Below are 26,344 nucleotides of genomic sequence, written 5' to 3' on the forward strand. Positions count from 1 at the left end.
CAGATTCCTTTCCGACCTCAGAGAGAAGTCCTGCTCCTTGTCCGTCCTTCCTAACAAGGTTTTCCTAGATCCTCCCCAAAGCCAAGATGGTATGTGAAATGATTTCTTATTTATTCTCAAACCAGAGCTCGATTTAACTTGGATGTGAGAAGAGAAGGGCTGGAAGAATGAGGTGGCCACTTTGGGACAGTCAATCTCTTGCAACCGAACCCAGAGTTGTAGCTGTAGTTAAAATAATAAGATTAGATTAGATAGATTAGAGTAGAATAAGTTGAGTAGACGAGAACAGAACAGAAGAATAGATACAATAACAGAGTTGGAAGGGACCTTGGAGGTCTTCTAGTCCAACCCCCTGCCTAGACAGGAAACCCTATACCACTACAGACAAATTGTTATCCAACATCTTCTTAAAAACTTCCAGTGTTGGGGCATTCACAACTTCTGGAGGCAAGTTGTTCCACTGATTAATTGTTCTAACTGTCAGGAAATTTCTCCTCAGTTCAAAGTTGCTTCTCTCCTTGATTAGTTTCCACCCATTGTTTCTTGTCCTGCCCTCAGGTGCCTTGGAGAATAGCTTGACTCCCTCTTCTTTGGGGCAACCCCTGAGATATTGGAAAACTGCTATCCTGTCTCCTCTAGTCCTTCTTTTCATAAAACTAGACATACCCAATTCCTGCAACCATTCCTCATATGTTTTAGCCTCCAGTCCCTTAATCCTCTTTGTTGCTAAATAAATAAAGACAAAAATATATGAAGATCAAATCAGATGCCTATGGAGATTCTCTATCCTCCAGGTCATGGTTGTCCCAAAGGTGCTTTTTCAAGAGGCAACTGGACTTTCTTCTTTTTCTTTGAAGACGTTTTGATTCTCACCCAAGAGGTTTCTTGAGCTGGTGGGTGGGAAATGGAAGGATTTGTACTCTTTGCAGGCAGCTGGTCATTAAATCCTTCCATTCCCCACCATCCAGTCAGAGCTGAAGAAGCTTCTTGGATGAGAATTGAAATGTCTTCAAAGAGAAACAAAGACGTCCAGTTGCCTCTTGGAAAAAAGCACTTTTGGGACAATGCTATCAGAAGTTTCTTTAGAACTCCTAAAGAGAGAAACGACAAAAGAAACAATTCCCCAAACCAATTAATTGCATTTTCTAGTGTGTGGGGTGGAAGTAACATCCAAAAATTTCCTGGTGTACTATGTGGGCAAGACTCCTTGCGTCTCGTTGGCTTTGTAGCTATTCAGTGCAATTAACTGTAGATTAAACAAATGCACAAGTTAATTATTGTGTGGGCTACATATAAATTCTGGAATAAAGGAGTTAGGATTGTCACAGCATGGGTAGAAAAAGGTATGAAAAGGGGCACAAACTGCGGTGGAGGTAAGGCACATCTTCCTCCATCTGTAGTCAATCCCAATGACATCAACGGAGGGCAGAAGGACAGGAAGACATTCCAGGGTGAGGACTATTAGGGAGGCAGATATTCAGGCTTGTCTGCAGCTGGCACAAAGAGTGGGGGGAGATGTTCCAGGTTGACCCTCTTGTGCAACAGAGATCGAACTGCAGACTTGCACAAGATTGTAAACTTAACCCAGAGGACTTTTCCTTCTGGTCATGGACAACATCACATTATCAAACCTTTGTAAAACTTTGAACAGTCAGTTGCTCCAACAATTATTAAGTTCTCTGGTGACTTACTTTTTCTTGTTTTTCTTACTTTCCAGAAAGCTTTCTTCATTCTGATCTTCTTCTCTCTCATGCTGGCTACGTATCAACAAGTATGCATTGGGAGTCTTTTTCTCCCAGAGATTATAGATGGTAACCCAACTCCTTATTCACCTGAACAAATTGCAAAGGACTAATCATGCCAGGAGAAATTATAGATTATATGTTGATCCAGGTTTTCTGTCAAAAGTCTCCTAACTGGGCCCAGAAACCTTCGGTATTAATGCAGAAGTCATTTGATCATATGTGGTACTTTCAAAGCTCATAAATGAATGAAATGAAATGATGAAATGAAACAAAACAAAACAAAATGATATGAAGCAAATGGTAGAGTACACACACACACACACACACACACACACACACACACACACAAACACACACACAGACACACAGAGGTAGTCCTCAGCTACAGAACAATTAAGTCCAAAATTTCTGTTGCTGAGACAGTTGTTAAGAGAATTTTGTCCCACTTTATCTTTCTTGCCACAGTTGTTAAGTGAATCCCTTCAGTTGTTAAGTGAATAACATGGTTGTTAAATGAATCTGGCTTCCCCATTGAATATGCTTGTTAGAAGGTTGTAAAAAGTGACCCCATGACCCCGGGACCCTCCAACCTATGAATCAGTTGCCAAGCATCAGAATTTTTGATCACGTGACTATAATGATTGTGAAAAACAGTTCATAAATCATTTCATTCAGTGCCATTGTAACTTTGAATTCTCACCAGTGGTGGGTTGCAGGTGGTACACCCCAGTACGGGCATACCGAAGCCTACCTGGATCACCGGGTACCGTTCCAGTACGGTGCTCCGGAGGGCCCACCTGCCCGCCCACCGAGTGCCTTACCTGTCCTTTAAAGTCTTCGGCTCTTCCGCACAAATGCACGGTGTATACAGAGCCTGCGCGACGTGATGCTGAACAGCTGGAGCATCACAGAGGCTTGTGGACACATTGCTGGATAGTACGACTCATGTGCGTGCTGCACATGTCCTTGTGGATGCCGCCGGGCCTGTTCCAACCGTACCAGTTGGAACGGGATCCAGAACCCACCACTGATTCCCACTAAGCAAAGTGTTGTACGTTGTGGAGTACCTGTATTTGTCCCTTAGTAAATTGATATTGTACTTTGTCTATTAGCAGTTTTCTGAAAGGAGCCTTCAACTCTAAGTAGATGGTTTTTCAAGGTGGTTTGACAATTTGTGTACAGTTGCAAGTTCAACTTGACTTCCTCCCCCTTAGGGAAAGAGGTGTGGCCTAGCGCATGTACTGATTTCCATGATAACATAAAGCATCTCATTGGGTCCACCTGGGAGTCACATGATGGCTCCAGTTGTGAGTGCCGCAGAGATGGATTGCATTGTTGCAGGTGGGTTGAAGCTTACAAGCAACCGTCAGATATTTCAATTTTCTCATGTGTTCTCCTAAGATTCATGGATACATATAAAACTTTATATCTAGGACTCCAAAGGTACCTATAGCACTGCCTGCCAACGTTTAGGGACACCAGGGACCGGAGAGAAATTTTCTGTGAACCAGAGGGTGAGTAGATCCATATGTTTCCTGTGTCCCATGGATGGTCCCTTGCTTCTTTCTGCAGCACAGTTTCTGGCATGCCACAGACCAGTGCTGGTCCATGGACAGGGGTTTAACAGATTAACAGAGTTGGAAGGGACCTTATAGGTCATCTAGTCCAACCCCCTGCCCAAGCAGGACACCCTACACCATTTCTGATAGATGGCAGTCTAGTCTCTTCTCTGCACTTTTTCTAGAGTCTCGAGATCTTTTTATAATGTGGACGCAGAGGTGGGATCTTACTAGGGCTTTATAGAGTGGTATTAGTACCTCACTTGCTTGTATCCCTCTATTAATGCAATTTAGGATTGCATTGGGTTTTTTTTTGGCTGCCGATGCACACTGCTGGCTCATCTTTAGCTGATTATCCACTAAGGCTCCCAGATCCCTCTCACAGTCACTGCTATTAAGCCTGGTTTCACCCAGTTTATATATGTACTTTTGGGTTTTTTTTACCTAAGTGTAGGACTTTACTTTTCTCTATATTGAATTTCATTCAATGTTCAATGAAATTCAATGTTCCAGTTTTCAAGTCTGTCAAGATCCATCTGGTTGGGAACCCCCGACCTAGAGTGCTGCTCAAAGAAGAGGATGGGTGAGGCCAACTGAGCAGAAATAAGCGGCAATATTAGGACAAACCTTATAGTGATAGGAATGGGAAATTGTAATTGCCTTTCTGACTGTATTGGATTTGTAGCAAATCAACCAGCAGCCCCATAGGTCCCTATAAGGGGGAGGTGGGGAGGTAAACACCCTTCCACCAGATGTTTGCCCAGCCTCTTTATGATTTCGGAATAACAAAGGGATAGGGTAAGATTGATGAGCATGCTTGTGATGGGTTTTTAGTGTTGACTATGGTGCCAGGTTTTTACAATGTGTGGTTTTAATGCACACATTTACATTAATTGTGCTATGATGCGGCCTTAACTGCTGGCTGGTATCCATTCTTTTTCATTATTAGATGGGTTGCTAAAAAATGATTTCAATAAATATTTCATGATTGCCCCCCATAGCTAATCTAGGTTACTAGGTGACCTACTCCTTTCTGGCTAATTATATTAACTTTGGAGAAGTTGAGCTAGATGTTTGTCTTTCTTAAATATTTACTTACTTACTTACTTACTTACTTACTTACTGACAAAATGCATAGGCTTCCCAACTTACTTAAAGGTAATTATCTTTCCAATGCTGAGCAAGCAATATTATGTGGAGACCCAGGATTGTTGGGTGCAGAAGGGAGTAGAGAAAGTGAGGCTGGCAAGGAGCAGGATTTCTCCTTGCTTCCCTTCCTTTTCCTGGCCATCAGGACTGGGGAATACCTGGGCTGTCATTATGTAGATCCTGCGGGCCATGTTTGCAGATCTCCAAGAAGCTCCTTATCCATATCACGATCAAACACGGGATCATCCAAAATCATATGTTGGAATATATGTCCCAAACTTTGAGATTTCTCTATGCCAATGAAGATGTCCAAGAACTGGGTGTTTAGAATCAAATCAGATCTTGGTTGAATCAATCTTTCTCCCAGGAAGACTCAAAAGTTCTCTACAGGTTCTAAGGTGACAAATGATCTTAGAGGTCCTTACCAATGAAGGCCAACTTTGACTGACCATACCCTCTTCTTCTTCTTCCTCCTCCCCATCCCATTTTTCCAAAGACATGTTGGTGCCTACCATCGTCTGGGATGCAAAACACTGGTAAATCCAGAAACATGTGAAAATGAGTTCTATCTGACTGATGCCCCATCATGGAGCTGTTAAACTTGTTGGATTCTCCTCTCTTCATGCAAGTTTGCTTGAATCAACCTTTTCCATTTAAATGAACCTGAATAAACCCTTCATCTCAATATTTTTCCTTCTCTTTTTGTTTTATTAAATAACAACCATGCTAGAAACAGAAACATTGGAACACGAATTCTATAGGACTGATGACCATCGTTGGTATCTCATCTCTTCATATAGAGCAGAGGTGGAGAGCTATGACCTCTTTATGGCTTGTGGACTTCAACTTCTAGAATTCCTCAGCCAGCCATGAAGGTCCATAGGTCATAAAAGGACCACCTCTGACATTGAAGAATCATAACAGAGAACTCACATGGAAATGAAGCTGGGTGTGTTTGTGTGTAAGTGTGTGTGTGTGCGTTTGTGTGTGTGTACGTTTTTGTAGATTTTCACAGGTACATGTATGCAGGAGCTCATCGAAATGTCACCAAGATACTCTTAATCTTATATGGGAAAAAGACCCAAATACACCAAAACCTGCGTGTATATATATATATACACACACACACAAATAAACATCTCAAATAAACATCTCAAATAAACATCTCAAATAAACATCTCAAATAAACATCTCAAATAAACATCTCAAATAAACATCTCAAATAAACATCTCAAATAAACATCTCAATCTTTGATCTTCTTGGAAGTCCATTCTCTGGAACTAAGCAGGAAATCTAAGGAAGGAATTTCAGTCTCAGTCAGGAATTTTATGTGCCCTGGCATATTCTGGTCTTCACTCCCATCATTCTAGCCTCCATGAATTCACTTGCATTGGAGATGCAACGGGGAATTTACAAGATTAGAGATCGGGATTAAATAACTGCAGTGCTCCAAAGCTAAGAGAAGGTTCCGGGTGTACGCCATCTAACAGTTGTGCTAGGGACTTGCACTCAAACAGCTTAATAGCTGCAATGGCCCACATGGACTCCCCTCCCCCAACTTCCCAGAGAATGACCAAAATCTGCAAATAATCCAAGTAGTTTTCTGCACCTTCCTGCACAAATGCAGAAACACATTTTGTGGGGAGGGGGAGATATCATCTAAGGATTACAAAGTCAGGATAGTCCCTTCAATTCCCCCCAAAGCATCACAAGTGGGAGAAGGCATGAAAAAGTGGTAAATGCTACCAAGGTGAGGGTAAAGCACATCTCTGCACATCTATGGTGGGCTCCATCCCGACAACACAAATGAAGAGAGATAGAGAGATTAAAGTATCAAAGATATTCAAGTATCTCCTACAAGAGATCTATCAGGGGAGCTTCATATTTTCCCAATGGATCTCCTGTAGGAGATCTTTCTGATAAATGTTCTAATGTCCACTTTCATAATATGATGTTGTTCATGAACTTTGGAAAAGCCCTCTAGGTTAAGTTTACAATCTTGTGCAAGTCTGCATTTGAACTCTGTTACACATCAGGGTCAACCTAGAATTTTTTCCTCCAGAATACTTGAATCTCTCCATATACGTACACAAAACAAATTAATTACATTTTGTGATACGTGGGGTGTCGTTGGGATTGAGCCCACCATAGATGGGCAGAGATGTGCTTTACCCTCACCTTGGTGGTATCTGCCACTTTTTCATGCCTTCTCCCACTCGTGATGCTTTGGTGGGAAGGGACAATCCTGACTTTCTAATCCTGAGGTGATATGTCCCCCATAAAAAAACATATGTTTTTGCATTTGTGTGTCTACTGTTAACCTTACTAAATAGCTAGAGAGTAACAAAATGCAAGAATTCTTGCCCACATAGTACCTTAGGGATGTTTGGGTGTTACATTCACCCCACGTATCACAAAATGTAATTAATTTGTTTTGTGTACGTATATTTTTTCTCCTTTGTCTCTTCTAAAGTTCTAAAGAAACTTTATCTGATGGCATTAGATGTCACCTCTTTCTGTTATTTCTATCTTTATTTTATCCAAATAATGCACAGAATGAGCCTCTGATTATGTTCCCCACAGTTACAACCTCATAGAGTGACTGTCCCCACCGGGGGAGGGGGGGGGCTCATTTCTCCAGCCCTTCTCTTCTCCCATCCAGAGCAAATTCGGCTCTGGTTGCAAGTGAAGGACAAACCATTTTACTTACCATCCTGGCTTTGTGGAAGACCCAGGAAACTCCAAGTAGGGAGGAAGGACAAAGAAGAGCCCTTCTCTCTGAGGACTGCTAGGAATCTTACACATGAATATATGATTTTTAAACAAATGATGCCAACACTGCTTCTTTTTATTCAAAAATTTCCAATCAATACAATTTTGTATCGTACATAGGTTTGCATCATTGTAACAAGTATGTATGTATGTGTATCTATATCTATGTATTTATGCTGATAAATAAATAAAGGGAGACTAGTATAGATCTATTTCAAGCTATTTAGCTCTCATCAGCTAGCCATACCCTTACTGGGAATCGAACCTGTGCTGTCTTGCATCTTAGGCAGATGTGTTAACCACTAAGCCACAGAGTTCGACTCCTTATCAGCTGTGCCGGGGTGAAAGGTATCTATTTAGAGTTACAACCCCCGGTATGCCCAAATATGGGAGGAAGATCACTACTTCCATTCTCTGTCCTTCGGCTCGTCACAACAGTCCATCCAGACAGAAACCCAATATTTTTACTGTTGCCTTTGTTACATTTGTGTATTTGTGCTGTGAAAGCATTCTTTGGGGCTCCTGGGAAAGTCCTCATTGCACTCCTGCTCCCTGGACCTCATTGTCTCCTGGTCTGCTGCTGAGTGCAGTTCAAGGTGTTGGTGATAACATTTAAAGCCCATGGAGTCAAGGCCACCCTATTTGCACCGGCAATCAGGGCCTACTTCAGCTCAGTTTAAAGTACTCCCCAAAACAGGAAGTCCTCAAGTTGCAACAGTTCATTTCCTGTTCATTTGGAGTTACAACAGCCCTGGAAAACAGGGACTGATGTCCATTTTTCACACTTATAACCCTTGCAGAATCCTGAGGGTGACGTGATTTACATTGACAATTGGTTCATATGTATGACTAAGGTGACCAGATTTTCAGATTGGTAAAGAGGGACACCTTTGACCCCGGGGGTGGGGGAGGGGGGCTAGATTAAAATTTTATATGGAGTAACAAAAATTTTCATACAATGCAAAAATAGTATTGTAATATTTTTTTTATTTCAACATCACTACAATTTACAAATATAACTTGTAACTGTGACCAAAGTTACAATGGCATTGAAAAAAGTGACTGATGACAATTTTTCACACTTAGCGACCATTTTCACACTTAGCGACCATTGCAGCATCCTCATGGTCACACAATCAAAATTTTGATGTTTGGCAACAGATTCGTATTTATGATGGTTTCAGTGTCCTGGGTCATATAATCACCTTTTGACAAGGTCAAACGGGGAAAGCAGATTCACTTATTTTACTTACTTATCAGCTGCAGTTATTCACTTAAGAACTGTGGCAAGAAAGGTGGTATAGTGACCAAAGTTACAATGGCATTGAAAAAAGTGACTGATGACCATTTTCACACTTAGCAACCATTTTCACACTTAGCGACCATGCAGCATCCTCATGGTCACGTGATCAAAATTTTGATGTTTGGCAACAGTTACAATGTATATTTGTAAATTGTAGTTATGTTGAAATTTAAAAAAATATTACAATACTATTTTTGTGTTGTATGAAAATTTTTGTTGCTCCGTATAAAATTTTTAATCAAGCCCCCATCCCCAGTCAAAGGTGTTCCTCTTTACTGAAAATCTGGTCACCTTAGTGATGGAGCACCTGCAACCTCTGGTGGCAAGCTGTTCGCGTGGTTGTCCTCACTGTTAGGAAGTTTCTCCTTAGTTCTAGGTTACTTCTCTCCTTGATTCATTGCTTCTTTTAAATTTTTTATTTATTTATTAAGAAAATTTTTAGGATGCTGTTTAGATTGCCATAGCTTTCCACCCAGGAGCAAGCGTCTTTTAATTCCTTGGAATTGGATATGTCTAGTTTAATGAAAAGAAGGACCAAGGTATTGTATTGTGGTTGCTGCAATTATATACTTAATAACTCCATTTTTATTCTTTATTTTTAATAATAATTTTCATAACAGTTGCTCCTGTTTTTGTAATTACTGTACAATAAATGTATTTATTTTCATATTTAAGGAAAGGCATCATCTATAAACTAAGCAAAGGTGTAGCTTCCAAGATGTGCCCTTGGGATCTTGAAGTTGGTGGGAATCTACTCAGAGATTAATTGAGGAAAGCTTAATAACAGGGAGTTCTTAACTTAAATCCACACAGAATAAAACTATTTTAATAAATCCTATGCACAATAAATAAAATATTATTTTAAAATACATTAAAAATAAAAGAAAAAAAAAACACTTATCAGCAGGCAGACACTCCAAGTCAATCCAGAATGATGTAGATGTTAATACAAAGAACTGAGCAAATTAAAATGGTTAAATAGTCCAGGGAAATATTTTTCAAAGAAAAATGAGGAGCCACCATTTTTTCCCACACGAGCCGACCTCCAACCTCCATGCCCCTCCCATCCGGGAAATCCAGGAAGGAACAGTTGCTACTCTAGCCAAACTATTTCCTGGAGCTCTATGGTACTGGTCATTTTTTCTTATAAAAGTGAGTAAAAGGGGCGGGGGGGGGTCCGTTTTCCTTGCTTTAAAGTTTTAATATCTTCAATGAAAGTACTGAGACAGAGAGAGAGGCTAGTTAGACAGAGTGTCTTTTGTCTTGCCCCGGTTAGGATTTCTTAAGCAAATCCACTGGGCTTTCAACATGAAGCCAGAAAATCGGGACTTTTTAAAAACGCCCCGGGACACGGGACAAATTGTTATAAAGCGTTACTGTCCCGCTGAAATCAGGACATCTGGTCACCTTATGTATGACCTTTGCTGTATCCTGGTCAGAGGTGGATTGCTGCTGGGTCTACTATTGGTTCGTTTCACACACGTGTCCACAGTTCAATGTAAATTGTTCTTTGTGCATGCGCAGAACAATTTAACGTGAACTCTGCATGCATGCGCACTACTACACAGCATGCTGGCAATGGGAGTTGCGATCAGGGAACCAGTTTGGGGGTGTGGTCAGCCTGGGTCGCTGCCAGTTCTGCGACCCAGGCCCAAATGCTACTAAACCGGGCCGAACCGGGAGTAACCTACCTCTGGTCCTGGTGTCATATGATCCCCCTTTTTGTGATCTTCACTTAAGCCAGATTCACTTAACAACTTGGTTAAGAAATTAACAACTGCAGTGATTCACTTAGCAACTGTAGCAAGAAAAGTTGTAAAACAGGGCAAAACTCAACAAATTTCTCACATAAATTCTGGGCTCCGTTGTGCTCGTAAGTTGAGGACTACCTGGAGTGATTTGCTTAACAATGACCCCATACACAAAACCTAGACTATAAAATCTGGTCGGTTCACATGATGATGTACTTTATGGCCATCATGACTTCAAACCATGTGGGCAGATTCCATTACAGTCATAAGTCAAGGACTCCTTTTTCCCCTGTCCCAATTCTAGCCTGGGCCATTTATAATAGCGGATAAGCTCAATCTATATATAACACCAAAAAAGCTTTGCCAAAAAGTTAAAAAATGTTCTTTTTGTGGCTGAATGAAAATCAGTCCACCAATCTATAGTTAGCACAAAACTACATTGATGCACCATTTCCTAGGCTCACTTGTGCAAGCTGCACCTTGGCAGAATGATAATGCCAGCAAAAGAGGAACATCCTGAAGAATGCCAAAATGAAAAATCGACACTGAATTCTCACTTCTAGTGCTTTCAATTCCTTCTTGCCTTTTATGAGCTTTTCAACGAGCAAGAGAAATGCACAAGCATTGATACACTGAGGCAAATGAGTGTTCTCCTGGCCCGCCTTAATGAAAACCTGGATTGGTGAAAATTAAGACCAAAACATTTTTCCTGCCATTACTAAACCTTCGCAAGCAGTACAGCGATGATTTGTTCAAACGTAAAAAGAGTTTGATTACCATTTTTAAACTCAACTTCAAAGGGATATCTAAAGCATGCTCCTTGACATGAAGCTAGCACGAGAGAGAAGATGATCAGCTGAAGAAGACTTTCTGAGAAAGGGAAGAAAAAGAAAAAAATAAGCCATGAGAGATCTTACTCATTGTTTCAGAAACTGGCTCTTCAAAGTCTTTCTAATTCCCCCTCTGATAATACAATGAAGTTCATGAACTTTGGAACAAGCCCTCTAGGTTAAGTTACAATCTTGTGCAAGTGTGCAGTTCGGTATCTGTTGCACAAGAGGGTCAAGCTGGAACATCTCCCTCCCCTCTTTGTGCCAGCTGCACACAATCCAGGATACCCGAATATCTCATCCTTTAACAGAGTTTATCAGATTAACAGAGTTGGAAGGAACTTGGAAGTCTTCTAGTCTAACCCTCCACCCAAGCAGGAGACCCTACAACCATTTCTGACAGATGGCAGTCCAATCCCTTCTTGAAAGCTTCCAGGGATGAAGCTCCCAGAACTTCTGTTCCATGGATTGATCGTTCTCACTATCAGAAAATGTTAGAACAATTAATCAGTGGAACAACTTGCCTCCAGAAGTTGGAATGCTCCAAGGCTGGAAGTTTTTAAGATTGTTGGATAATCATTTGTCTCAAGTGTGTAGGGTTTCCTGCCTAAGCAGGGGGTTGGACTAGAAGACCTCCAAGGTCCTTTCCAACCCTGTAATTCTATTCTATGCTTCATTCCAAAATTCTATTCTATTCTATTCTATTCTATTCTATTCTTCTTTTTCCATTTGTTGCTTTAAGAACCAGTACTGGTCCAGCACTCCTAAAATGCCCGCTTAGGGGACCTACACTCTGCTTAAACTTGAATCCAGAAGAGATATAAGTATAAATTACTATATGAGTAGATGAAAAATGTGTAAATAGATAGATAGATATAGATATAGATATAGATACGGATACGGATACGGATACGGATACAGATACAGATACAGATACAAATACAGATACAGATATATAGATATAGATATGTAAATGTAGATGTAGAGATAGAGATATATAGATATATAGATATAGATGTATAGATGTATAGATGTACAGATGTACTGATGTACAGATATAGATTAGATATAGATATAGATACAGATACAGATACAGATACAGATATAGATATATGGATGAAAAGAGTATAATGGAGGTTTAATGATGTGGAAATGTTGCAAAGATAATATTTGTGTTCTTAAAAAATGAAAAAAAAACATTTAACAAAAACATTTTTTTTTTAAAGAAACTAAACATTTACCAACCCATGTTTTCTTGGTCCTGAAATGTAGAGTAACATTACAATCACCAAACCATCAAGGGGTTTGGTCTGAGGATTCAACCCCTTAAGCCCATAGGATAGCTTAAGGCATCAAGAATCATCTACTGCCCAAATGAAAGCTATTGTCCACATCTCTGAAAGTAACGATTGGCTACCAGGGAAGATGAGTGGTCAGGAGAGGACTGGACATTTTCTTTCCTCCAGGCATAACTCTTGAGAGCCATCACTGATGTTCTCCTTGCCTCCTGCAGTGACATCACATTTCATCATCAGCTTCTACTCTGAAAGTTCTCTTGGCATCTCAGAATGTCCAGGGTTACCATAGGGACGGGAATAAACACTTTTAAATGATTCCACTTTTACTGACCACTCTTTACCGGCTGCTGGAAGGTTAGAGGCAGCATCCATCTCTACCCTCGTTCAACATATACTCTTTTTCCCATGATGGCAGGTAGGAATTGGGCCATCTCACTCTGGGAAGGGATCCCTCGTTCACTGAGAGTCAAATTTGGCATTACGCATAGAGAACAGCTGGGGAAAAGGAGAAGGTTGGGGATGGGCTATCCAAGGGAAGGAAATGGAAACCATGATAGGAAGCAAATTGGAAGAAACCAATGGGGCGAGTCCTCGCTCAACCCAATTTTGGGAAGTCCTTGACTTCTTTTCCTGGGATTGTGGCCATACATTTTGCCCTATATTCAGTGGAATTTCATATCCACTTCTAATAAATATTTCCAATGTAGCTTTTGATAGAAACAGATTTTTAATCCCATTTCCTCATCACATCAAAAGTTTATCAGGGGGACTCATGGACCAGAAGGTGGAAAAGAAAGAGGAATCACAAAACAGGAAACCAAACATCTGGTTTGAAATGCCTTGTGTTATTTCTCTGGGGCCAAGAAGACAGTTTGGCGTCCTTTTAAAGGTTCACAGGATATCTACTCATCGGGGGGTGGACTCCTTTTTGAGTCCCTAAGTATGTTTCTTTGGAAGGACCCTAAAATCAGCAGGGTGTAGGCAGGGCTACATATCTCAAACCACTCAGAATGGGACTGAGGGCTAAACTACATGATGTCCTCAGCCGCTATATCTACTTCCAAGGACGATGTAAAAGAAAGAAAATGCTCCTTTCTTCCCCTCTAATTCTTCTTTCCTTTTCATCCTGGTCAGATGTGGGGGGGGGAATGACTTTGTGCCTGAGGGAGAAACAGTGTTTAACCCCTCCCTGGACATTATGAAGACCTAGATCAAGATCACATGAAATGTTAACACCACTTTATAATGCCTTGGTAAGGCCCCACTTGGAATACTGCATCCAGTTATGGTCACCACGACGTAAAAGAGATTTTGAGACTCTAGAAAGGGTGCAGAGAAGATTAACAAAGAGGATTAGGGGGCTGGAGGCTTAAACATATGAAGAAGGTTGCAGGAACTGGGCATGGCTAGTTTGATGAAACGAAGGACTAGGAGAGACATGATAGCAGTCTTCCAATATCTCAGGGGCTGCCACAAAGAAGAGGGAGTCAAACTATTCCCCAAAGCACATGGGTAGGAGAAGAAGCAATGGGTGGAAACCTAATGAAGGAGAGAAGCAACTAGAACTAAGGAGAAATTTCCTGACAGTTAGAAGAATTAATCAGTGGAACAACTTGCCTCCAGAAGTTTTGAATGCTCCAAGGCTGGAACTTTAAAGATGTTGGATAGCCATTTGTCTCAAGTGGTGTAGGGTTTCCTGCCTAAGCAGGGGGTTGGACTAGAAGACCTCCAAGGTCCTTTCCAACCCTGTAATTCTATTCTATTCTATTCTTCCTTCCAATATTCTATTCTATTCCATTCCATTTTCTATTCTATTCTATTCTATTCCATTTCGTATTCTATTCTATTCTATACTAGTCCATTCCATTCCATTCCATTTTCTATTCTATTCTATTCTAGTCCATTCCACTCCAATCCATATTCTATTCTGTTCTGTTCTGTTCTATATCCAATATGGGACCCTGATGTTCTCAGATTGAAACAGAAAATGCAGTTTCTGACTTCTGTCCTTCTTTTGATGCGTGTTTTACAGATCCGGCGCATAACGCAGAGACCCCAGAAAACCTGGCCCTTCTGACTCCAGGTTGCCCAATACTCATAGCCATACCTGCTCTAGGAAACAACCTTTGGATCCAGCCTCCTTTTCCCCACCTGCCTGCTCACTTGATCCAAGGCAATGCCAGCCTGCAGAGTTTTGTCCCTCCAGGAGTGTCGCACCTCCAAACCATCCATGGGGAGCAACTGCAGTTGGCCAACCTGACAGCCTGCAATCCTCACGTCTCTACCTTTCCCCAGCCTTTCTACCCCCCTCTGCCACCTCCATATCAAGCTCTTCCTGGCACTGGCCCTGTGCAGAAGATCCCCAGGCCCTCCTACCCCAACATCGGCTCTCAGGTCATTCAGAGGCAACGCCTTGGGCACAGACCGCCTCTGATGTGGGCGTTCAGCTTGGACAGAGGTGGCCACTCAAGCATCCTAGCAGCCAACCAGCCTCTTTGCAAGGTGAGAGCTACTTATGCAACCCTGGAACCTTGGCTCTTGTTCCCAGAGCACCACCATTTAGACCTAGTCACAGATGTCCAAAGGCTGGGCCACCAATCCTGGAGGTCTTCAAGAAAAGTTAGAACTAGAGTAGTTTCTTGAAGACCTAGATGTTTTTATATATGGTTCTTCATAATTTATGAAACAGGAGCAGCTGCTTGGGAGGCCCAGGCCTCAATCAAGAGCTGTCTCCATCCTTTTCTGCCTCTTCATCTATTTCTGTAGAGTTGCGAAGGAAACCTGTAGGAGTCACAGGCAGATTGGGCCACCAAGTTAGGGTCAGCTATGATGGTGCAGAATCCACATCTCTTGCTCAGTTTCTCCTCTTGGCTCTTTCAGAGGTCAGAGCCCCTGAAGAGGAACCACAGAAGGCCCAGACTTACCATCTTCCGGGATCTCTTGATCAGCCAGAGGAGCATCCATCAGTTTGTGGGCTCCCTTTGGCTCTTCTTCATCGTTACACTATGATTTGGAGGACACGCCTCACCTCTTTCCAGTGGTGGAAGGTGAGTGCTAATACCAGGTATTCCCTGCAGGTATTGACCCCTGTTAGCCTTTGTATGACATCCTGGACTTAAGGCTGGTGAACACTTCAGAAGGGAATCCATATCTGGGAGATAATATGATAGAGCATCCTTGTTTGAAGATCACCTCTTGACATCTTTTCTTTCAGTGGGCCAAGCTCCAGGAGGACACCCATCAGGTGCCAGTCTGAAGACTGAGGTCCCACAGACCTCTCAAGGGCAAGAAGCAGCAGAGCGAGATCCTAGCAAAAAGTTTGGGGCTGAATGGTGAGTTTCCAAAGCATTGCAGATGGGAAGACTGTCCCCGACCGAGAGGGGTTTCTTTGGAAGGTGCAGAGTCTCATCATGCTCTTCCAAGATATGTGAATCTTGCTGTGGGCTTTAGAGAAGACAACTCAATGAAATTAGATTGTTGTTCATCAATAATGGGGGATGGTCTAGACCCTTACTGGCCTTGTGTTCATCAGTGAACCAATTTTGCCAAAAATTCCCTAGATTGTAGATTCCCTCTTCATTACCGTGAACCAGGAATGAAGTTGCTAGTTGGAGAATGGTCTGCAGAGATTGAAGACAATAATATTCCCATTCCTCATAGCAGAGCAGGGGCAAACAGGGTGGTAGGAGAAGTATGGGAGCCTAAAAGTAGCTCACATTTTGTCTGAGCAACCTAATTGGTATCCTTCAAAAAACAGATTCTTTTCCCCCTTCTTCTTCCTTCCTTCCTTCCTTCCTTCCTCCTTCCTTCCTTCCTTCCTTCCTTCCTTCCTCTTTCTTTCTTTCTTTCTCCTTCTTTCTTTCTTCTTTCTACTTTCAGAGAGGTGGGTTCAGATTGGGCAGGAGTAGGCCATGCCTCTCCTCCTTCCTGGAGGAACATAAAGGACCTCACAGGACAGGCTTGAAGGATGAGTTTCATGTACTGCAGGAGCTCCTTGATGAGTTTCCTGACAGTGAGCAGTATTTTTTCTTCTCTCCCTTCCAGATGGTCAGTTCCTTCCTTCCTTCCTTCCTTCCTTCCTTCCTTCCTTCCTCCTTCTTCCTCATTCCTTCATCCATCCAGCCATCCATCCTTCCTTCCTCCTTCTCTTTCTTTTTCTTTCTTTCTTTCTTTCTTTCTTCCTTTCTTCCTTTCTTTATCTTTCTGTCTCTTTCTTTCTTTCTTTTTCTTTCTTTCTTTCTTTCTTTTTCTACTTTCAGATGAGGTGGGTTCAGATTGGGCAGGAGTAGGGCCATGCCTCTCCTCCTTCCTGGAGGAACATAAAGCCATCACGGGACAGGCTTGAAGGATGAGTTCCATGTACTGCAGGAGCTCCTTGATGAGTTCCTGACGGTGAGCAGTATTTTTTTCTTCTCTCCCTTCCAGATGGTCAGTTCCATACCTCATCAAAGGGGAAAGGGAAAAGGAAAATCCCTTGGATTGAAGAAGAGCCACCGGCGAAAAACCAAAGAGGAGGAGGGAGAACTCACATCAAATAGCCATCTAAGACCAGGGCAAAAGGGCAGCAGAGAAACAAACCTTGCAAAAATGCCTCTGCAAAGGGGGCAGCAGATGCCCCGAAATCCAAAACCGTCCCTTGTGGTTTGGAAGCTCCAGATCTCACCCAGACCAAGGTGCCTTCTGTACTTCTGAGCATCCATGAGACCCGAAGGTGGTGCTTCCTGAACTCCTTCCAGAGCAGACAGCTGAACAATGTCCATTCTATTCTTCCAAAGACTCTATGACAGGCCATGCCTCTTCACCTTGGAGAAGATCAGCCTAAAAGCCAAGATAAACAGGACGAGGAAAAACGTTAGCCTGTGTGGCACAAAGAGCAGAAAGTGCTACCCAAAAGTGAAACGGAGGGAGCCCCAAAGACAATCCCAAAGACCAACCTGGCTTTCAAACTGATGGAGTCTCTACAATCTTTCACCCCTAGGCAAGCGACCATTCAACTCTGCCAAGCAGAAGTCGATTCCGTTTTGCCTTACACCTATTCCGGACAGTCGTCCCAAAGGCCAAGCTTTTGCCTCAACCATCATCTCACCTATCTTCCCAACCTCTGACTACTGCACCCAAGCCGTCCCTTCACTTCCTACCTGCCCCTCAGCTGCATCCCCAATGCCAACCACCAGCAGCCCCCCTGTCAAAATTACCTTCCCGTCCTCTCTCCAAACCTTCATCCCATCCTCTGCCTCAACCACCATCACAGCAGCGTGGCAAAAACGGTCGCTGATTCCTGTGCCTACTCAGCCCTCAAAGCCCCTGGGGAAGCAGGTGCCCCCTGCCACGATCCCACCTGCCCCAAAGTCCTGGGATTCTGGACTTCCACGCAGCAGGGAGTGGAGAAGCCAGCTGCAGCTGGCGGAAAACCACCAGTCTGGGGTCAAAGCCCACTGACTTAGGTCTGAATGTTGGGCGCCTCGGCCACATTAAAGCGCCAGCCAAAGTCCCACTGCCCAAAGGTCCATCTTCATCGCCACCGTATAAAGGGGATACGGTCAGACCCTGGAGAATGCCTCCCCTCGACCTGGAGGTCTCACGACCATCACGGACGAGCAGCGGCCCATTCGGGAGAGATTGAAGCGGGAAGCTCAGAAAGAGGGGAGGAGGCAGCCTGCTGGACTTCGCTGGGGAGGATCAGATCTTTGAGAAGCGGAGAAAGAAATGGACATCTCCCTATTATGGCTATCCCAGCTTCGGCTGTCCTTGGAGAACGTCCACTTGGCCTTGTCCATCTGGAAGAAAACAGGCTGGGAACGTACGACCGCATTTGGGATCAGACTTCTGTCATCAAGAGACTGATGGGGGTAAGCCAACATGTCACATGGCCGCATCGCTTAGCAATCACAATCACAGCAGTTACAAGAATAAAGTGTTGTGAAGCAAGTACCCAACCCAATGCAAGAATCCTGGGTTTGGTCCCCCCAGCCCTGACCCTCAAAAGACTCAACTCCCCCCCCCCCCTGTCTTCCCCCAATCTGCCCTATGCCTGCACCCTGTTGGCCAAAGCTCAGAGAGCACAGCTCCCTTAAATCCGAGGGTCCTTGTTCCTTTGGCCACGGCCATTCCTCTTGAGCCCCCAACTCACCCTCCCCCTGGGATGTCCCTGATTTTAATAAACAGGCTTCAAATGGGCTTCACACAGACAGCCACTGGTTGCTGCTGATTCAAAACAGCCCAGAGAGTTGCCCCTGCATGGCCCTATGGGAGTCTGACAACCAATCAGAATACATTTCTTACAGGAACAGGAAACAGAGAGGTGGGACTGAACAGGTTATAAAAAGCATAGCAAGCCCCTTCCGCAGCTCTTCTCTTCTTGTCCACCAACATTGAAGCATGTGATCACCTTTTCTGTTCAGGAGCTCAAGCCATGTGGTCCTGTCCAACAATAAACAATCTTTCCAAGCCTCCATGTCTCCAGTGTCGTCTTCCCCCTTGGAGCTGAACCCAGAAGGACACTTCTTTCATCAAATGCCTCTGTAAATCTCAATCGTATTGTCTAACTGGTTTTTGGTTTCTTTCTCTACACGGTTAATTTCTCGTTTGTGTTCCTTGCCAGTTCCTTTCCTAACTCCTGCTCTTTGTGCTTCAGCAATTTTTCTGGTTCTTTATCACCTTTTAATGTTACTCATGCATCTTTTAGTATTTCAAGTAATTCCAGACATCCCATCCTCCATGTTCAAATTTAACACACTTTAATATATTTATAATTTTTCCACCGTTAATTAAGACCTCCTTCTTGATGTTTCTACCTTTCAATATCAGGTTCAAGAATAGTCCAATCCACTTCAAAAGTTTTTTGTTTTCTTCTATATCTCTTCTGTGGTCAAGGTAAAGTTTTAACTGCTAGGCTTTGTTTGAAAATGTTACTTTAATTCTTCTCTCCAGTTGGTGGCTTTTAAATCCCTCTATTATTGACGATCGCGTCAATAATTTGTCAAAACTAAAAGCTCTAAGTCCATAGACAAATTTTCCAAGTTTCTTCCTTTTTTTTTTGTTTTCAGTTCCTCCAAATCCGATTTTATTAATCAAAATCCTCTTGGGCTTGATATTTAATAACCGATGATCCCCCCTTTCCACCCTCCCTCTGCATTCCTGGTGACATACAGAGGTTGCTAGGATGTTTCTGATAGGATGTTTCTATCAAAAGCAAGTATGTGGATTTGGAGTGATTTGGACAGAGTCTACTGATTTGGACGTGGTCAGAAGCTTCCGTGACCAGAGGTTCTACGGTATAGTCTTTCCTTTAATCAAAGTAGTCATTTTTTTTGTCCTTTCAGTAAACTCCATCAACTTCTGCAATCATTCATCCAGGATAGGAATTGAAGTTTCCTTCCATTTTGTGCATAGTACAGTGGTGGGTTGCAGGTGGTACGCCCTGGTATGGGCATCCCGGAGCCTGCCCGGAGCACTGGGTACCTTTCTGGTATGGTGCTCCGGAGGGCCCACCTGCCTGCCCAAGCTCCTTACCTGTCATTTGGCGCTTTCGCACACGTGCATGGCGCATACGCGCCTGTGTGGCACTCCGCCAAGCAGCTGGAGCGTCGTGGAGGCTTGCAGAAGCATCGCAGGCAAGTACAGCACATGCGTGCGTCCATGTGGGACACCAGGCCCAGTCCAACCATACAGGTTGGAATGGCATCCAGAACCCACCACTGATACAGTAACAATTCTGCTGTCCCATATATAGTAACAAAATTCCATTTTTTTTTCTCCAGGTATTTTTCCATTAGACCCCAAAGGGAAAAGGTCTTTTTCTAACCAGGTTGCTTTGAAGTTGATGAAATACTTTCCTTTCATCACATTGACAAAACAAACACCAACTTTTTATGAAGCAAATATTTCCTTCTGGCAGTGGATCTGTTGGCACAACTTACACCCCCATTTTTTTTAATGTGCCCAAGGGGCGGTCTTGGTTTTTGTATAAATTGGAGGAGCAGATTCCTTTCCGACCTCAGAGAGAAGTCCTGCTCCTTGTCCGTCCTTCCTAACAAGGTTTTCCTAGATCCTCCCCAAAGCCAAGATGGTATGTGAAATGATTCTTCTTTATTCACAAAACAGAGCTCGTTTTAACTTGGATGTGAGAAGAGAAGGGCTGGAAGAATGAGGTGGCCACTTTGGGACAGTCAATCTCTTGCAACCGAACCCAGAGTTGTAGCTGTAGTTAAAATAATAAGATAATGATCCTCTACATTATTACGATTAGATAGATTAGAGTAGAGTAAATTGAGTAGACGAGAACAGAACAGAAGAATAATAGAATAACAGTTGGAAGGGACCTTGGAGGTCTTCTAGTCCAACCCCCTGCCTAGACAGGAAACCCTATACCACTACAGACAAATTGTTATCCAACATCTTCTTAAAAACTTCCAGTGTTGGGGCATTCACAACTTCTGGAGGCAAGCTGTTCCACTGATTAATTGTTCTAACTGTCAGGAAATTTCTCCTCAGTTCTAAGTTGCTTCTCTCCTTGATTAGTTTCCACCCATTGTTTCTTGTCCTGCCCTCAGGTGCCTTGGAGAATAGCTTGACTCCCTCTTCTTTGGGGCAACCCCTGAGATATTGGAAAACTGCTATCCTGTCTCCTCTAGTCCTTCTTTTCATAAAACTAGACATACCCAATTCCTGCAACCGTTCCTCATATGTTTTAGCCTCCAGTCCCTTAATCCTCTTTGTTGCTAAATAAATAAAGACAAAATATATGAAGATCAAATCAGATGCCTATGGAGATTCTCTATCCTCCAGGTCATGGTTGTCCCAAAGGTGCTTTTTCAAGAGGCAACTGGACTTTCTGGTTTTTCTTTGAAGACGTTTTGATTCTCACCCAAGAGGTTTCTTGAGCTGGTGGGTGGGAAATGGAAGGATTTTACTCTTTGCAGGCAGCTGATCATTAAATCCTTCCATTCCCCCCATCCAGTCAGAGCTGAAGAAGCTTCTTGGATGAGAATTGAAATGTCTTCAAAGAAAAAAGTCCAGTTGCCTCTTGGAAAAAAGCACCTTTGGGACAATGCTATCAGAAGTTTCTTTAGAACTCCTAAAGAGAGAAACGACAAAAGAAACAATTCCCCAAACCAATTAATTGCATTTCTAGTGTTTGGGGTGGAAGTAACATCCAAAAACTTCCTGGTGTACTATGTGGGCAAGACTCCTTGCGTCTCGTTGGCTTTCTAGCTATTCAGTGCAATTAACTGTAGATTAAACAAATGCACAAGATAATTATTGTGTGGGCCACATATAAATTCTGGAATAAAGGAGTTAGGATTGTCACAGCATGGGTAGAAAGAGGTATGAAAAGGGGCACAAACTGCGGTGGAGGTAAGGCACATCTTCCTCCATCTGTAGTTAATCCCAAGACATCAACGGAGGGCAGAAAGACGGGAAGACATTCCAGGGTGAGGACTACTAGGGAGGCAGATATTCAGGCTTGTCTGCAGCTGGCACAAAGAGGGAGGGAGATGTTCCAGGTTGACCCTCTTGTGCAACAGAGATCGAACTGCAGACTTGCACAAGATTGTAAACTTAACCCAGAGGACTTTTCCTTCTGGTCATGGACAACATCACATTATCAAACCTTTGTAAAACTTTGAACAGTCAGTTGCTCCAACAATTATTAAGTTCTCTGGTGACTTACTTTTTCTTGTTTTTCTTACTTTCCAGAAAGCTTTCTTCATTCTGATCTTCTTCTCTCTCATGCTGGCTACGTGTCAACAAGAATGCATTGGGGGTCTTTTTCTCCCAGAGATTATAGATGGTAACCCAACTCTTATTCACCTGTACAAATTGCAAAGGACTAATCATGCCAGGAGAAATTATAGATTATATGTTGATCCAGGATATGAAGCAAATGGTAGAGTACACACACACACACACACAGATATACAGGTAGTCCTCAGCTTACAGAACAATTAAGTCCAAAATTTCTGTTGCTAAGTGAGACAATTGTTAAGAGAATTTGTCCTACTTTATCTTTCTTGCCACAGTTGTTAAGTGAACCCCTTCAGTTGTTAAGTGAATAAAATGGTTGTTAAGTGAATCTGGCTTCCCCATTGAATATGCTTGTTAGAAGGTTGTAAAAAGTGACCCCATGACTCCGGGACCCTCCAACCTATGAATTAGTTGCCAAGCATCAGAATTTTTGATCACGTGACTATAATGATTGTGAAAAACAGTTCATAAATCATTTCATTCAGTGCCATTGTAACTTTGAATTCTCACCAGTGGCGGGTTGCAGATGGTACACCCCAGTACGGGCATACCGAAGCCTACCTGGAACACCGGGTACCATTCCGGTACGGTGCTCCGGAGGGCCCACCCGCCTGCCCACCCGAGCTCCTTACCTGTCCTTTAAAGTCTTCGGCTCTTCCACACAAAGCACGGTGCATACAGAGCCTGCGTGACGCGATACTGAACAGCTGGAGCATCGCAGACGCTTGTGGACGCATTGCTGGATAGTACGACACATGTGCGTGCTGCACATGTCCTTGTGGATGCCGCCAGGCCTATTCCAACCGTACCAGTTGGAACGGGATCCAGAAACCCACCACTGATTCTCACTAAGCAAATCGTTGTACGTTGTGGAGTACATGTATTTGTCCCTTAGTAAATTGATATTGTACTTTGTCTATTAGCAGTTTTCTGAAAGGAGCCTTCAACTCTAAGTAGATGGTTTTTCAGGGTGGTTTGACAATTTGTGTACAGTTGCAAATTCAACTTGACTTCCTCCCCCTTAGGGAAAGAGGTGTGGCCTAGCACATGTACTGATTTCCATGATAACATAAAGCATCTCGTTGGGTCCACCTGGGAGTCACGTGATGGCTCCAGTTGTGAGTGCCGCAGAGATGGATTGCATTGTTGCAGGTGGGTTAAAGCTTACAAGCAACCGTCAGATATTTCAATTTTGTCATGTTTCTCCTAAGATTCATGGATACATATAAAACTTTATATCTAGGACTCCAGAGGTACCATAGCACTGCCTGCCAACGTTTAGGGACACCAGGGACCAGAGAGAAATTTTCTGTGAACCAGAGGGTGAGTAGATTCACATGTTTCCTGTGTCCCATGGATGGTCCCTTGCTTCTTTCTGCGACACAGTTTCTGGCATGCCACAAACCAGTGCTGGTCCATGGACAGGGGTTTAACAGATTAAGAGAGTTGGAAGGGACCTTATAGGTCATCTAGTCCAACCCCCTGCCCAAGCAGGACACCCTACCCATTTCTGATAGATGGCAGTCTAGTCTCTTCTCTGCACTTTTTCTAGAGTCATAGTGTTGACTATGGTGCCAGGTTTTTACAATGTGTGGTTTTAATGCACACATTTACATTAATTGTGCTATGATGCGCCTTAACTGCTGGCTGGTATTCTTTTTCATTATTAGATGGGTTACTAAAAAATGATTTCAATAAATATTTCATGGTAGCCCCCCATAGCTAATCTAGGTTATAGGTGACCTACTCCTTTCTGGCTAATTATATTAACTTTGGAGAAGTTGAGCTAGATGTTTGTCTTTCTTAATATTTTTACTTACTTACTTACTACTTACTTACTTACTGACAAAATGCATAGGCTTCCCAACTTACTTAAAGGTAATTATCTTTCCAATGCTAGCAAGCAATATTATGTGGAGACCCAGGATTGTTGGGTGCAGAAGGGAGTAGAGAAAGTGAGGCTGGCAAGGAGCAGGATTTCTCCTTGCTTCCCTTCCTTTTCCTGGCCATCAGGACTGGGAATACATTATGTACATCCTGCTGGCCATGTTTGCAGATCTCCAAGAAGCTCCTTATCCATATCACGATCAACACGGGATCATCCAAAATCATATGTTGGAATATATGTCCCAAACTTTGAGATTTCTCTATGCCAATGAAGATGTCCAAGAACTGGGTATTTAGAATCAAATCAGATCTTGGTAGAATCAATCTTTCTCCCAGGAAGACTCAAAAGTTCTCTACAGGTTCTAAGGTGACAAATGATCTTAGAGGTCCTTACCAATGAAGGCCAACTTTGACTGATCATACCCTCTTCTTCTTCTTCCTCCTCCCCATCCCATTTTTTCCAAAGACATGTTGGTGCCCCATCGTCTGGGATGCAAACAGTGGTAAATCCAGAAACATGTGAATATGAGTTTTATCTGACTGATGCCCCATCATGGAGCTGTTAAACTTGTTGGATTCTCCTCTCTTCCTGCAAGTGTGCTTGAATCAACCTTTTCCATTTAATGAACCTGAATAAACCCTTCATCTCAATATTTTTCCTTCTCTTTTTGTTTTATTAAATAACAACCATGCTAGAAACAGAAACATTGGAACATGAATTCTATAGGACTGATGACCATCATTGGTATCTCATCTCTTCATATAGCAGAGGTGGAAAGCTATGGCCTCTTTATGGCTTGTGGACTTCAACTCCTAGAATTCCTCCTAGAACTCCTTATCAGCCAGGCCAGGGTGAAAGGTAATATTTAAAGTCACAACCCCTGGTATGCCTGGCTGATAAGGAGTCGAGCTCTGTAGCTCATGGTTAACACATCTGCCTAAGAGGCAATAGAGCACAGGTTCGATTCCCAGCAAGGGTATGGCTAGCTGATGAGAGCTAAATAGCTTGAAAGATCTATACTAGTCTCCCTTTATTTATTTATCGCACAAACATAACAAATGTAACAAAAAGGCAACAGTAAAATATTGGTTTCTGTCTGGATGGTCTCTTGTGACGAGCCAAAATGACAGAGAATGGAAGTGTGACCTTCCTCCCATATTTGGGCATACCAGGGGTTGTGACTTATATATATATATATTATATATTATATAGATATATATATATATATTATATATATGTATGTATGTGTGTATATATGTAGTATGTATGATGTATATATGTGTGTGTGTGTGTGTGTGTGTGTGTGTATATATAATATATATATATTATATATATATATATAATATTATATATATATATATAATATATATATCACAAATAAACATCTCAATCTTTGATATTCTTTGAAGTCCATTCTCTGGTGCTAAGCAGAAAATCTGAGGAAGGAATTTCAGTCTCAGTCAGGAATTTTATGTGCCCTGGCTATTCTGGTCTTCACTCCCATCATTCTAGCCTCCATGAATTCACTTGCATTGGAGATGCAACGGGAATTTACAAGATTCTGTTAGATTCCTAACAGTTCTGCTAGGGACTTGCACTCAAACGGCTTAATAGCTGCAATGGCCCACATGGACCCCCTCCCCCAACTTCCCAGAGATTGACCAAAATCTGCAAATAACCGAAGTAGTATGTTTTATCTGATGGCATTAGATGTCACCTCTTTCTGTTATTTCTATCTTATTTTATCCAAATAATGCACAGAATGAACCTCTGATTATGTTCCCCACAGTTACACCTCATAGAGTGACTTTCCCCACCGGGGGAGTGGGGGCTCATTTCTCCAGCCCTTCTCTTCTCCCATCCAGAGCAAATTTGGCTCTGGTTGCAAGTGAAGGACAAACCATTTACTTACCATCCTGGCTTTGTGGAAGACCCAGGAAACTCCAAGTAGGGAGGAAGGACAAAGAAGAGCCCTTCTCTCTGAGGACTGCTAGGATCTTACACATGAATATATGATTTTTAAACAAATGATGCCAACACTGCTTCTTTTTATTCAAGAATTTCCAATCAATACAATTTTGTATCGTACATAGGTTTGCATCATTGTAACAAGTATGTATGTATGTATGTATCTATCTATCTATCTATCTATCTATCTCTATCTATCTCTATCTATCTATCTATCTATCTATCTATCTTCGTATAGAGCAAAGTTTTCCACACCTGGCAACATTCATGGCCATTTGCAGCATCCCTTGGTCACAGTTTATGACATTTTCTGCAAAAATGCCCCAGAACTAA

At 42.5% G+C, this 26,344-nt stretch overlaps 2 protein-coding genes and 1 long non-coding RNA gene across 5 annotated transcripts in view; 2 read left to right on the forward strand and 1 right to left on the reverse strand.

Annotated features, from left to right (window-relative positions):
- Positions 1–5,140, forward strand: LOC116516466 (small serum protein 4-like). The gene is made up of 5 exons (XM_032228956.1): positions 1–89; positions 1,718–1,811; positions 2,960–3,086; positions 3,179–3,259; positions 4,950–5,140. The coding sequence occupies exons 1-4, from the start codon at positions 87–89 to the stop codon at positions 3,216–3,218; spliced, it is 264 nt and encodes an 87-aa protein (XP_032084847.1). The 5' UTR covers positions 1–86; the 3' UTR covers positions 3,219–3,259; positions 4,950–5,140.
- On the reverse strand, positions 3,777–24,502 carry LOC116516467. Its single transcript, XR_004256356.1, has 2 exons — positions 24,181–24,502; positions 3,777–4,611 (listed from the first exon to the last, which is right to left on the reverse strand). It is a non-coding gene; the product is annotated as an uncharacterized LOC116516467 (long non-coding RNA).
- Positions 20,369–26,344, forward strand: part of LOC116516464 (small serum protein 5-like) — a 29,004-nt gene continuing 23,028 nt past the window's right edge. The window contains exons 1-5 of one of the 3 annotated variants that reach the window (XR_004256353.1): positions 20,369–20,476; positions 22,108–22,201; positions 23,181–23,307; positions 23,399–23,478; positions 24,509–24,519. The gene's annotated coding sequence lies outside the window, so the exon portion shown is untranslated. Of the gene's footprint in view, positions 20,477–22,107; positions 22,202–23,180; positions 23,308–23,398; positions 23,479–24,508; positions 24,520–26,344 lie in introns of those variants that run through there. The other 2 variants (XR_004256352.1, XR_004256354.1) reach the window with 2 other exon arrangements.

Source organism: Thamnophis elegans, chromosome 13, assembly GCF_009769535.1.
Source record: "Thamnophis elegans isolate rThaEle1 chromosome 13, rThaEle1.pri, whole genome shotgun sequence".
In the NCBI taxonomy this organism is placed as follows: Eukaryota; Metazoa; Chordata; class Lepidosauria; order Squamata; family Colubridae; genus Thamnophis; species Thamnophis elegans.

Coding starts and splice junctions, on each gene's coding strand:
- LOC116516466 (XM_032228956.1), top strand. Junction 1,812..2,959: donor TCTCCCAGAGATTATAGATG/GTAACCCAACTC, acceptor CCTCCCCCTTAG/GGAAAGAGGTGTGGCCTAGC. Junction 3,087..3,178: donor GATGGATTGCATTGTTGCAG/GTGGGTTGAAGC, acceptor CTTTATATCTAG/GACTCCAAAGGTACCTATAG.